The sequence below is a fragment of the Alosa pseudoharengus genome, unplaced genomic scaffold (assembly GCF_046254945.1).
Source record: "Alosa pseudoharengus isolate Yale_2024_CS ecotype anadromous, Long Island Sound unplaced genomic scaffold, YU_APseudo_1.1 YU_APseudo_1.1_scf_20, whole genome shotgun sequence".
Lineage (NCBI taxonomy): Eukaryota > Metazoa > Chordata > Actinopteri > Clupeiformes > Clupeidae > Alosa > Alosa pseudoharengus.
In genome coordinates, this window is record NW_027468664.1 from 2,078,479 (window position 1) to 2,092,858 (window position 14,380).

The 14,380-nt window shown below is 41.2% G+C and overlaps 2 protein-coding genes across 2 annotated transcripts in view; both read left to right on the top strand.

Annotated features, from left to right (window-relative positions):
• The window catches only part of wnk1b (WNK lysine deficient protein kinase 1b), a gene marked incomplete in the record, with an annotated part of 170,545 nt that extends 168,557 nt beyond the window's left edge, over window positions 1-1,988 (top strand). The window contains 1 exon segment of the mRNA XM_076296205.1: window positions 1-1,988. This exon segment is cut by the window's left edge and continues 2,421 nt beyond it.
• Window positions 1,989-6,684: 4,696 nt separating this feature from the next.
• Window positions 6,685-13,469, top strand: LOC143135874 (uncharacterized). Its single transcript, XM_076296206.1, has 9 exons — window positions 6,685-9,927; window positions 10,429-10,579; window positions 10,729-10,874; window positions 10,997-11,074; window positions 11,178-11,207; window positions 11,693-11,795; window positions 11,950-12,134; window positions 12,262-12,472; window positions 13,336-13,469. Exons 2-9 carry the CDS (start codon window positions 10,432-10,434, stop codon window positions 13,437-13,439), a joined length of 1,005 nt encoding a protein of 334 aa, XP_076152321.1. The 5' UTR covers window positions 6,685-9,927; window positions 10,429-10,431; the 3' UTR covers window positions 13,440-13,469.
• Window positions 13,470-14,380: the final 911 nt, after the last annotated feature.

Below are 14,380 nucleotides of genomic sequence, written 5' to 3' on the forward strand. Positions count from 1 at the left end.
CACACACACACAAACGTACGGAAGCGGATTTGTTCTGGCTCCTCCCTCTACCTAGTAGGCGTGTCTTGTTGCCGTGCACCCCACAGTTCTGAGCTTGTTGCCCTGACAACGTCTTCTGAATGTGTCCGTGGATCTGTCCGACACACTGGTCAAGGGGCGGCGAGAACACACACCTGCGGATCTACTTGTACAGAAAAAAAGATTATCTAACTCAACTATTCTGTGGTGAGCGTGTACATCTTAAACCCACACGTCACCTTAACTGCTGATGCTTTCACACACACGCACACACACACCTGCTCGACAGATCTTTACTTTAGTGCTTGGCTAACTGTGTGTCTGGTACAGATAAGCGTCACTTGAAGCTGATTACTCTCGTCTCAACTCCACACCATTGGCGTCTGTGGTGCCACTATACACGCACACACACGCACACACACACACGCACGCACACACATGCACGCACACACACACACACACACACACATATAGATACAGATACAGCAGACACACAGTTACAACACACAGATACAGCACACACACACAGTTACAACACACACATACAGATACAGCACACATACAGATACAGCACACACACACACACACAGATACAGCACACAGACACACACACACACACACACAGCACACAGAAACACACACACACACACACACACATAGATACAGATACAGCACACACACAGTTACAACCCACAGATACAGCACACACACACACACAGATACAGCACACACACACACACAGTTACAACACACACACACAGATACAGCACACACACACACACACAGATACAGCACACACACACACACACAGATACAGCACACACACACACAGTTACAACACACACACACAGATACAGCACACTCATCCTGCTTACACTGCGATGACCGTCACACCAAACTCTCAGCGGCTGCAGAGCAGCTTTAGTTCCTTAGTTACACATTCAGAAACGGAGGAAAGTTACTGACAGGCTCACACACTTTCACACACGTGTGTGTGTGTTTCACTGTGGCGTGAGTGGTGGGCAGCCTATGTTGTAGAGATCTGTGTGTGTGCCCATGTCTGCCCAGATAAGTGCCCAGCAGTGGACAACACCAACCAGCACACACGAGGGTGTGTGTGTGTGTCAGACGGTCAACACCAACCAGCACACACGAGGGTGTGTGTGTGTGTCAGACGGTCAACACCAACCATCACACACGGAAGGGGTGTGTGTGTGTGTGTGTCAGACGGTCAACACCAACCAGCACACACGGAAGGGGTGTGTGTGTGTCTCATGCGGTCCTCACACATGGCTGGCAGAGAGCGACGTTTGAGTGTCTGAGGTGTAACACACACACACACACACACACACACACACACACACACCAAGGCGTTGATGTGAAATACTGGCATGGTGTTTGTTTTGTCGGCTGATTGTTTTACTGCGATTGACGTTTTAGCTGTCCCACCCCCCCATCTCCCATTCTTCCAGAAGCATCCACTAGTCGGAGCACGGCTAGTCCCAAACACACACACACACACTCGGGCTCCGCTGCTGTGGGCAGACGCATCAGAACAGCGAGTGGACTCCCCCCTGCTGACCCTAGTCCCAAACACACACACACACACACACACACACACACACACGGGCTCCGCTGCTGACCTATGCTAAGTTATTCTTCTTTTGTACTGCTATCTGATCTCCGATATCTTATCTCTCCGTTGGCTCTCGCGCGTCTCTAGATCAGCTCTAGGGGGCGCCATTCAGTGGTATTTTTTTTTTCTGTATGCTATTTAACAAAATGTTTAAAAAAGAGATACAAGCAAAAGCAAACAAACACACGTAGGGAATCATTGGCACCGCTGTGGAGCTGGATGTTGTGCACTAAGTCTAGAGTGCTGAAGCTTCTTATGAAACTGCGCTTGGCGCTCCAATAAAATAAATTTGTTACCTTATTTGTAAACTTAATAAACGAGTCATTTAAATAAAGCAAGGGGTTTTGTGTTGCTGTTCTGTGCTCCAACTACACACACACACACACACATACACACTTCAGTATGTGCTCTCAACAGTACCTGTGTCATGAAGTAGAACACACACACTTCATTATGTGCTCTCAACAGTACCTGTGTCGTGAAGTAGAACACACACACTTCATTATGTGCTCTTAACAGTACCTGTGTCATGAAGTTGAACACACACACACACACACTCCAGTATGTGCTCTCAACAGTACCTGTGTCATGAAGTTGAACACACACACACACACACACACACTCCAGTATGTGCTCTCAACAGTACCTGTGTCATGAAGTTGAACACACACACTCTCCTGATCTTTCTTCCTCGGTCACATGAACCCACACACACTCACACGTGCAGTTTTCACTTGCTCAGGCTCAGCTCATACCTAGTATCAACCCGCATCAAACATCTCACACACACACACACTTATCTCCTTTCTTGAGTTTCCCTCAGAGTGGTAGACTGTACCTCAGACAGTCCTGACCTCAGCACATACCTTGTATTATACAGTAGCACACACACACCCATGAATACTACACACACCCTAGTGTTCTACTACACACACACATGGATACTACACACACCCTAGTGTTCTACTACACACACACATGGATACTACACACACCCTAGTGTTCTACACACGCACACATGAATACTACACACACCCTAGTGTTCTTCTAAACACACACATGGATACTACACACACCCTAGTGTTCTACATACTCCCTAGTGTTCTACTACACACACCCTAGTGTTCTACACACACACACATGGATACTACACACACCCTAGTGTTCTACTACACTCACCCTAGTGTTCTACACACACACCCTAGTGTTCTACACACACATCCATGAATACTACACACACCCTAGTGTTCTACACACACCCTTGTGTTCTACACACTCCCTAGTGTTCTACACACACACCCTAGTGTTCTATACACTCCCTAGTGTTCTACACACACTGTCTAGTGTTCTACGCACTCCCTAGTATTCTACACACTCCCTAGTGTTCTACACACACTGTCTAGTGTTCTACACACACTGTCTAGTGTTCTACGCACTCCCTAGTGTTCTACACACACTGTCTAGTGTTCTACGCACTCCCTAGTGTTCTACACACTCACCCTAGTGTTCTACACACTCCATAGTTTTTACACACTTTCTAATGTTCTACACACACCCTAGTGTTCTACGCACTCCCTAGTGTTCTACACACACTGTCTAGTGTTCTACGCACTCCCTAGTGTTCTACACACTCACCCTAGTGTTCTACACACTCCATAGTTTTTACACACTTTCTAATGTTCTACACACACCCTAGTGTTCTACATACTGCCTAGTGTTCTACTACACACACCCTAGTGTTCTACATACAACCTGGTGTTCTCCACACATACTCCTAGTATTCCACATACTACCAGTGAGGTCAGATTGTTTCTGCTGATGTATGTTGTGTTGATCGGTTGCTATGGAATCCGAGGCAAACGGGGAATTGTGGGAAGGCAGAACAGGAAGGAAGTGTTCCATCAGGAACAATACTCCCCCCAGTGCTGCACCACTCTGGTACAACTCACACCGGAAAACACACACACACAGTCTACACTTCACCCCTTGCACACACACACACACACACAGTCTACACTTCACCCTTTACACACACACAGTCATGCACCCAACTCCACACAAAGACCTTCATCATACACCCTTACACACAAACACACACACACAGAGAGTCTACACTTCACCCTCTACCAGAGATGATTGCTTTAAGACTACAAGAGAAGCTCTGCCTCCTCTAAAATATCACAGAAAATTGCATCAAACACTATCATTACATTAGCCTACTATTCCAACTAGCATCAAATACCACTGTATTACATTAGCCTACTATTCCAACTAACATCAAACACTATTATTATATTAGCCTACTATTCCAACTAGCATCAAACACTATTATTACATTAGCTTCCAACTAGCATCAAACACTAATTACATTAGCCTACTATTCCAACTAGCATCAAACACTTATTACATTAGCCTACTATTCCAACTAGCATCAAACACTATTATATTAGCCTACTATTCCAACTAGAGCATCAAAAACTATTATTACATTAGCCTACTATTCCAACTAGCATCAAACACTATTATTACATTAGCTTCGAACTAGCATTGAGTGCAGAGGCATTCCCCCCTGTATCGGTTGAAACACGCCCCATAATTACGTCCCAATGGAGCAGCAGACTCATATTCTGACTAGAATTTGAGTATGACAACGTCAGACTAGGTCCCCGGACCACACTTTGAGAAACACTGAACTAGAGCATCAAACACTATTATTACAATAGCCTACTATTCCAACTAGCATCAAACACCACTGTATTACATTAGCCTACTATTCCAACTAGCATCAAACACTATTATTACATTAGCTTCCAACTAGCATCAAATACTTATTACATTAGCCTACTATTCCAACTAGAGCAGGGGTGGGCAACTAATTTCCCCAAGGGGCCACATGACAAACTGGGACTGTTGAGGAGGGCCGAACTCAAGTCTGAACTCAATTCTGTTCAATTCTATTCTGTTCTTGTATAACATTAAGTAAATCATATGGTTTTGTTTACTAGTCGTAAGAACAGATGAAAATGTGAGGGAGACAAAGGAAAAACAGCAATAGGCCTATTTAATCTATGTCCAGTATTTAATCCTCATTCCTCAAAATGATTTTTTGACATTGACATTTTTTTCAGTTTTCAAAGACTGATATAAAAAAGTACTACAATATCTATATAATTAGGCTAGGTCATGAAAATGTGAAGGAGTCAGTACAACCGATAGGCCGTGCCACCATTTCATCAACACTCAGCAATATTTCATCATTAAATCATTACCATCATTAAATGAACTCTATGCAGAATTAGACTACGAAAATGTGGAGCAGACAAGAGTAGGCTGTCATTAGTTAATCAACATGCACAAAGAAAACTATTTTAAAAATGTAGGCTATGTTTTTGCTTTAACTTTATGCACATAACTGTGATTGGTGAACTCGCTCTGTGTGTTGAGCCGGCTGCTTCAAGCAACCTGTGGGTAGCATCATACTAGTTCGCTAACATAAGCTTTGCAAATAAACTCAGACATATTTTGGTTACAATTACGGGGTTATCCGATTGTAAACTGTCTATCTGCCAGTAACGTTTTGAAATGAACACTTCGTATCGCCAACGAGCAGCAGTAGGAGTTCGTTCTAACAACCTTTGCGGTGGTGAGCGACGCAGACATAAGAGACACAAAACTTTGAAAGGTTTACGCCGACGTAAAGGCAACTGCATTGTGTCGACGCAGAAGCATTTTTCTATTCACCAGCACATCAGTGAGGGTGTTTACGTCGTCGCATCCACGCACAAATGTATGGGCGTACAAATAGCAGTCGCTTTCAAAATAAAAACAACGATATTGATTTGCATGCATTATCTCTATGCTAGGCTCTTGACTATTGTTCTTTCACGGACCTTACGCGGGCCGGTCAGGGAAAGCCCACGGGCCGGATGTGGCCCGCGGGCCGTATGTTGCCCATGTATGAACTAGAGCATCAAACACTATTATATTAGCCTACTATTCCAACTAGAATCAAAAACTATTATTACATTAGCTTCCAACTAGCATCAAATACTTATTACATTAGCCTACTATTCTAACTAGAGCAGTGTTTCTCAAACTTTTTCAGACGAAGGACCCCTTATCAAAAAATCCTTTAGGATTTTCATTTTTTCCAATAGGATTCTACAGGATTGTAAGAATCCTTTAGGATTTCTTGATATTCCAATAGGATTTGTATGTTCATTGTTACAGTCCTATAGGATTACAAACTTGTCCAATAGGATTGTAAAATTCCAATAGGATTTTTAAATAAGATCAACATTTCTTATAGGATTTTTACCCTGTTAAGTCCTGTAAACTTCAGGTTGTCCTAAAGCTAATTCAATGCAATTAAAAAAAAACTTATGCAAAAGGGGTCCTCTTTATTTATTTATTTTTCTTTCTTTCTTTCTTTCTCTATTCTACACTGCTAGTTCTGTTCTACGTTTTATGTCATATGCCCATTTTCCTAAATTAATAATATCTTGGAAAGTTCAGAAAGGATTTTAATTTTCAGACGGCCAACCCAGGCCAAACAGATTTTTGTGGTGATCTGAACACCTGGAATTTATTGCATCAGTGACCCTTGGGCAGAGCTAAGTCTGCACGCTCTGAGTGCTTTTCTAGTTTATTTATTATTAAAACAGTAGACTATTTCAAAGAATATCATGTTAAAACCTGATGCCTTTGGTTATAATGATTAAATGCTGCACGTGATTAGACCTAAGACAGTGGTTGAATTGAGATTAATTGTTCTCTGAATACAAACAGGCAGGTAAGTCATTTATATAGGACTACAGTAAAAAAATTAGAATATCCTTAAACTTTATAGAGGTGGGGGTCTGAGGGTAGCAGCATGTGGCTCGGGGAGGGGGAGCAGGAACAGGTGGTCCCTGATTTATTTATTTATTTATTTATTTATTGGACTTTATTTATTGGATTTAAAGGGCTCCTTGGTCTGAAAAAGTTTGAGAAACACTTGAGCTAGAACACAGACATAAAGACATAAAGACTTACACATGGTATGTCAAATGTATTCTATTTTTAAAAAGTTTCAATTATTGTATTTTACATTACAGTTTTTTGTATTTTACAGTTGTGAGGAAAGAGATATGGCACTGCATCAAATGCAGTTAGATCATACAATTTAGTTGAAGTGATACCTTTAACAAACAATCACACATATCCAAACATATCTATAAAGACTTATACACGTACAGCCTACATTTACTTAGACATACATACATACATACATACATACATAGGTCATATTATATTATGTGTAAAACAATAATCTATCTTAATCTATCTCTGTACCATTCGGTTGAAGTGATACATATACCTTTTTCTCAATTTTCATGAATACCACCTTACGGATTATGTCACTGTACTTTACAGCTACTCTCACTTGGGTTGGGCAGACTAATTTAAGATGGTTCACTCTTTCTGATACAAAATGGGCTGTTTCTGATCTAAAAAGCTGTATGAGAAAGACAGGTATGTTTTTATGTATGTTAATGATTGAAGTTATCACTCCAAGGTCTCCATTTCTCAACTCGACAGTACAGCTATTATGTTTATGCCCTTTTCCATATTCCTCTGTTGTAAATATTTTTCCCCTCAAAACTGCGCGATGGTAGTAATCACCAATTAGGTCGACATCTTGGGGTCCCCATATTGGAACTAACAAAGAGTGTTCTACTTCACCTATTTTTTTGTGTTGTGGACAACCCAACAAAACTATATCCTGCAACCTTACTGCTTTGGACCTCAAAGGATAGCCATCTATCCAATCATTGACTGTCTTATGTACTATATGGGTGATGTCGTCTGAACTGTTTGACTGCTCAAGTAAACTTGGCAAAGACTGAAGTAGGTTGAAGCGATACGCTATTTGATTTGGTATCGACTGTGTTCCATGGCATAACCTAGTTAGCTTTTGATTATGTCCTTCAAACACAAATGCTGAAGATGACCATAGTGGTCCATGTAACTCCACAGAACAAATAAGATGAGTTAATTGATGGACATTGTAGGACATATGGCACATTCCATAAGTTTCTGGGATCTGGTGAACAAATTTTTTAATATAACTTGAAGCACTGGCCAAATCTATTTCTGTGACTTTGTCTTTCAGAAGGAGAAATATTGTGTTAACTAACATTGACCAGTGTTTTAGATATTTGTTTGGCAAAATCATATGTAGAACTGGTAGGCTGTAAAAAAGCAACCAACTCCTGCATTCAGCGGCTTTCCATTTGTGTGCTACATGCACAGTGCGTGGCACTCTGGGCACATCAGAGGGTGGTGTAATGGGCAACAGTCTTTGATCAATCCTGTTTTTTGTTGTACCGATGTACCATGGTTCACTATGATATTTGCTGTTAAACCAAAGATCTAAAAACTGTTTTGTGACTCCAAGTAGCACACAGTGCATGTAATCGACTGTGAAGCTTTTGATCATATCAAAGCCGGTAGAAGTATGCAATAAGATTAAAGGTGACACAGACTTGACCCCCAGGACATGGTTCACACCTTCATTAACTGCCTTCGCCCCACATTCAACAATATGCTTGTGACTTCTCATGTCAGCCTCAACATCAGGATATACCCTTGTATAACCCCTCCCTTTGGCCACAACCATTCCCTCATTCAGACAGTACCCACATCCATATGAGCCATTAAACTGATGGATACCTTGAACTGCACATTTTGCCACTGCATCGCAGGAACAAGTAATAGGGAAAACCTTGGAAATTTGAGAGATGCCAGTTTCAGGATGGACCCATTTAATGCCGTTTGCATTGGTGTCTTTTATGTCCTGGACAAACTGGTGCAAAAAGGTGGCCATATCAGGTTTGCCCTGTCCAAACCAGACTCCTGCCAGCAAAACATTCTTATAACGCACCTCAGGGGGCAGTTCATTGATAATACACCGAATGGGCCAGAGAGAATTGGATGAGGAGTTAAAAAGTGGAACACCGTCACAGTTCCACAATAAGGACACATCTCCTGGTTTGTAATCAGTTTTGCCCAGTATAGCATTTGTACAGTCACTAAGACCTTCTCTCTGTATGATGTCACGAATCTGATTGGCTAGTGAAAGACTTATAAAAAAGTTACCCTCTTTGAGATTGCCATTATTTGTTTCCTCACCACAGGTCAAGCAATTTGTGTTCTGTGTTGATAAATGTGCCCCACAACCTTGGCAAAAGAAATGTAATTTGATGGTGTCAGATGGGTCTTTAAGGAGCTGTTTGAATACATGCAGAGAATGTGGCAATATGTTATTTGCTGGTAAAAGGATGCTTAATAATTTCAGATGATCTTCAATTGCTGTTGCAGATAAACTGTGTCTTAGGGAAAAGGCTAGGATTAAGACAATAAATTGTGCCAATGTCACATCCGACCCTGGGTATAAAGGGGAATCCATAGACTTGTCTGTGTTGGAAAATCTGGGCAAATCACTTGCTAATTGATGATTTTCAAAAGTAGGAATGTCCAAAAGTATCTCTGAATTGTCTCTCTCTCCATTGTCCTCCGAATTGTCTATTTCTCCATTGTCCTCATCTGCATGCTCTGAACCCTCAACACACTCCTGGTTACAATGTCTCCATTTGGATGTCCTTGGAACCTCATCAAGCAAATCAGGGTCTAAAAATCTAAATATATGAATGGCACATGATACCATTTGATAACTGTAACTTTTATTTTGGAATGAGGAAACGTAAACAACAATGCCACCAGCTTTTCATAATTACCTTTTATATCTGCCTTTTTTTCGTGTAGGCATATTCATTTCTGTCTCCATTGGAAAACTACCAGGAGAAGAAATATTGTTGATTGTTTTTATGGTACAATATTTAGCTTGGTTACTGTCATTGCTCAGTGAGTCTATAGGCTAACATATAACTCCATACAGAACATAAGAGTAGGCCTAAATGTCATCTATAAAATGGTTGTTTATTTAAGGGCCTCTATAGGCTACAAAGTATAACTTTCTTTACGTTTGCAATGTTAATATTTGTAATAATACAAACTACTACTTGCTTTTAAAAACAATTTTAGTAGTAGGTCTATGCTCAGCTATAGCCACTTGGCACACCATTCATGGAATCCACTGAGCTACATAAAAAAGGGCTCACCCGCGTGAGGGCTGAGTGGAACACAGCGCAGGTATCGAGCTGGACTACGTCAAAAAGTAGCAGTTGGATTCCGCTTATCCGTCAAGAAGGGAGACAGGATAACAGTTGACAGTGAGTAACGTTAATGTCATCTATTTTAGATAATGTATCCTTATAGTGAAATTGGGACAGAAATACAGTCCTATAAAGGCTATTAAAAGTGATTCTCTGTTCATTTTTTTTTATTATGTTGTCGATGACGACGACGTTATTACTAGCTAGCACAGTTAGCCATCGCTAGCTAGTTACCAGTTACTGTCCCTATGTAAACAGTTGTACAGCTATCGTAAAAAAAAATACCATCAGCATCACTGTTGGTTAACAATCTAAACATTGTAAGTAGTTTAAGCCTAATACTGTCATATCTACCTGCGTGATGTGTTTGTTTCTTGTAGTTATTTGCAACAGTAACAATTGGCCTACTATGAAGCCATATCTATAAGTGTAACGTTAGATAACTACCGACAGCAACAATGTTGCAGTTGTGGAATGCACGCGTACCAAGTGAAACTGTTTCATTTGTAAGTATCATACAACGGCTCTTTATCCCTCTTCTACCCCTTCCATTTGCAGAAAATGTACATGTTAATTCAGTGGATCGAGGACCCCCCTACATGGGATGTGCTACCACAAAATAAAGTTGTTAACGGCTTATGTGAAGTGGGCTACATATGTGACGTACAGTATCGGGATGAGACCAGCCCCGCTAAGATTATCCAGAAAGGTGTGTGAATTTCATCGATATGCCAGTGTTTTTTTCTTGTTTATGAAAGTGAAATTAACTGTACATGAATTAGTTCTCCATTGAAATGGTGGATTATGAAAGCAAATTAATTTTGTTGGTGAATGAAAAGTTTTAGTTTTTTCCATTAGGGAGCAGAACTAAATTAATGAAGGCCTTGGAAGCACTGGAGAGGGGGTGCAGAAATGCAGCTACTGGCACAGAAGAACGTGGCCGTGGTCTCAGAGAGAAACGCCCCCCAGCTCAGTTTTCACCTGCCAGCAGTGAGGAAGATGAGGTAAGTTATGAGGCCAATAGCCTCATAAATATGACCTTAATTGATGGATCTTCTGATCTAACTTCTGAGGGCAATGTTAAGTCTTTTTTTTTTTAAATGTTCAATCTTTTCTTATGCTGTAGGAGGACACAAATCCAAAACTAAAGGGGAAAAAGAATTTAACAAAGGCTCTGTCTCTGCAGTTTTTAAATGAATATGAAGTAAGTGAAGAGTTAACATTTGCTATTGTCTGTGCTCAGCTCAGAGTGTTGATAATGTCACATTTGGTTTGGTTTGGACTTATCTCTCTCCCTTGCTCCATAGGAGAGTGAGCCGGGATACTCCAGAGATGTGGTACGTTAATAACCTCATTTATCAGTACAGTTTATATATAAGAATACCTCTGTAAGTAAAGGTTGGAATTTACTTGCTGTTAGACCAAGCGTAAGCGTTTGCACCCTCCTGCGACCCGCGGTGTTCTGTGTATAGACTTGTTGCAGCATTACACAGTCAAATCGCACAATAGTGGAGGTCTCCACTTGGGGCAGATTTGGAAAATTCCTAGGGTTGTTGTCAATATTGCATCTTGCCGTCACTGTTTTTTTCATGCAATCACCCCCCACTTTCTTGTCAGTATCGCATCTTGCGGACATGTCATGCTTGCTTGCGACGACATGCGCAACCGAAACTCAAAACAACCACAGAATACCCATGGCAGCCATGCTGCGTACACAAATGCATTGTCTACAACAAGTAAATTCCAGCCTTTTATATGCTTCTGTGCACTGATGGAGATTTGCAACCTCTGGGATTTCTGAAAATTATCTCTCTCTCCCCAGAACCCAGCAGCCGATAGCAGCATAGCTAACCAGCTTAATGAGATGCGATGTCTGCTTTTAGAGATGCGGGAGAAAATAATCAACCTGGAGCGTACTGTGAGAGGTATGTGTTTCTGTATTCTGAACATAGATAAACATAATGTCAATGCTGTTGTTTCTATTCTGTTCCTGTCTCGAAGTCAGGATTTTTTAGCCCAAAAGTATTACATAGCTCCTGAATTGTTACTGTTTGTTTTGTTTGTTTGTTTTTTATACAGATCAAATTACTCAGCCAGCGTCATCCACATTATCAAGATCACCCTTATTACCATCATCATCATCCCCATCACCACCCTCAAGAACAACATCATCAACATCACCACCCTCAAGAACAACATCATCAACATCACCACCCTCAAGAACAACATCATCAACATCACCACCCTCACCCTCACCAGTCCAGGTGAAAGTCACTTATGTTCCCAGAAGCCATTCAAAGAAAAGAAAAAGCATCATGCTTTTTGCAGCTTGATCATTTACACATAGTGCTTACTGACATTATTCTCTTTCTGTATTTTGGTAATTTTTAGATTCACATAGGCCCTACAGTGAAGATCACGGCCACCCAGTATGCCCACATCAAGTGGAGTGACCCTAGAAAGGCCACCAAGGACTTATTGATGGCAGTGTTTGGGAGGCAGGTCCTGGCCACACATTCTTATACGGGGAAGCTGTCTAATGCCTTTCTGGAAAGACAGCCCAAGCCCCAGCTCAATTCTGCAAAGACGTCGGACATACTAAGTGAGTATCTTGTTTGTGTTCCCATAGTTTCCAGTACAATGCAGTGCTCACACTAACCATTTCACTCCTTATAAGGCCTATTTTAGACTGCTATCAGTGCATAGCAGTTAATGTGTATTCACAGTGCGTGTGTGTGGTGTTCACACCAGAAACTGTGACCTGCATGAACCAGCTGCCAGCAGCATTATATTAGCAACAACATGTCAGATTTCATATCGTTTGTGTTATTGAATCGCAATCTTACACTCAATGGCGTTCTTGAATGTCATTATTGGTACTTAAAGTACAGCACTACGGAACTCTGTGCAAGTTCCTTGTTCCTGTGGCTGTACTTTGCGTACCAATAATCAGGGATGGATTACTGCACAGGCCTACCAGGCCCAGGCCCAGGGGCCCAAGGGGTCAGGGGGCCCTGAAGCCCAAGCCATTGCATGGAATAATTGATCATCAATATCAACACATCGGGATGTAGACTATGAATCTGATTGAATTAAAGTATTGGCCATCCCCAAAATGCACCAGAATACAGGAAATCACATCAAACAAATAAAAAAAAAAAAACACACACATATGCGAGAATTAGTGGGGGGCTCTTAATACATCTGGGCCCAGGGGCCCGAAAGTTCATAATCCGTCCATGCCAATAATGACATTCAAGAACGGCATCTCATGTAAGATTGCTTAATTGAAGAGCTCAATTTCAAAGAAATAACTGGGCTAAACGACAAATCACAAGGGGAAACAAGCTATAGTATCCATGTTTGCCTTGTGTCTGCTCCAGCCAGTGTATCACTGTATCTTCTAAAGATTTACAGTGTATTAATCTGTTCATGTGTTGCTCTTCTCTCCTATATGTTTTTCAGACTATATCACCAACAAATTTGGGGTGGACCCTGCCCTGGTCAAGCAAGCCATTTCACAGAAATGCGCTGATGAAGCAAAGTTGGCCAGAAGGCGCTCCAAGTGAACGCGTACACACACACACACACACACATGCTCACTCACACACACTCACATCTGATTTTTAAAAAAATGTATTGATATAATAAATGTTATTTACTTATGACCATCCATTTCATTTGTACTGTGCTTCGTTTCTTTTGCATAATGTCTATGGAGACCATGTGCATAAATCCATTAGGGAACTAGAAGTAAAAATCCAATAGGAATAAGTCCTATAGGAATAGAAATCCTATAGGAATAAAAATCCAATAGGAATAAATCCTATTGGAATAAGTCCTATAGGAATAGAAATCCTATAGGAATAAAAATCCAATAGGATATATCAAGTTCTGTGCTTTTAAAAAATCCAATAGGATTCCTGTAGGATTTGTTTGTTCCAAAATATGATAGAAATCCTTTAGGATTAGTCCTATCAGAATCCTATAGGATTTTTTGGTTAGGGACCACTTTACCAATAAAAAAGAAACGCACAGACCACCTAGCTAAAAAAAAAAAAACCTTCTTCAACAGTATATAAGCCTACACAATAGGCCTACTCACTATTATTACATTAGCCTACTATTCCAACTAGATAGCCTGACGAGCCAGACCCACATTAAAATGGAAGGTCTGGGCACTCACTGTTCGCAGTGCTCAGTCCGAGGGGCAAGATAATCAGTTGTCTTTCAAATTCCCTCTGCACGCAATTGGACAGCGGCAGCGCTATGAGTCCCATGCGTTTCCCACCAGCGGAGCTAGTTGGCTAGTTCAAACGTTTGCCAACTTAATAAAAGCTTAACTCGTGTCACACTGTTCGCCAACAGCAACATCCGTCTTATTGTTTTCAAGTAGCAGGGAATTCAAGCCAAACCGTGGCAACTTAGTCCAGTGGACAGAAAGGTGAACCCGGAAATGTTGAGTGCACCAAAGTTTTATGATGGAAATATATAGTATGGGTTCCCATCA

Excerpts from the sequence above, each read along its gene's own strand:
- LOC143135874 (XM_076296206.1), top strand. The coding sequence starts at position 10,432 with ATGTACATGTTAATTCAGTGGATCGAGGACCCCCCTACATGGGATGTG. Across the intron at positions 11,208-11,692 it reads CGGGATACTCCAGAGATGTG|AACCCAGCAGCCGATAGCAG; the intron begins GTACGTTAATAA and ends CTCTCTCCCCAG. Across the intron at positions 12,473-13,335 it reads AAAGACGTCGGACATACTAA|ACTATATCACCAACAAATTT; the intron begins GTGAGTATCTTG and ends TATGTTTTTCAG.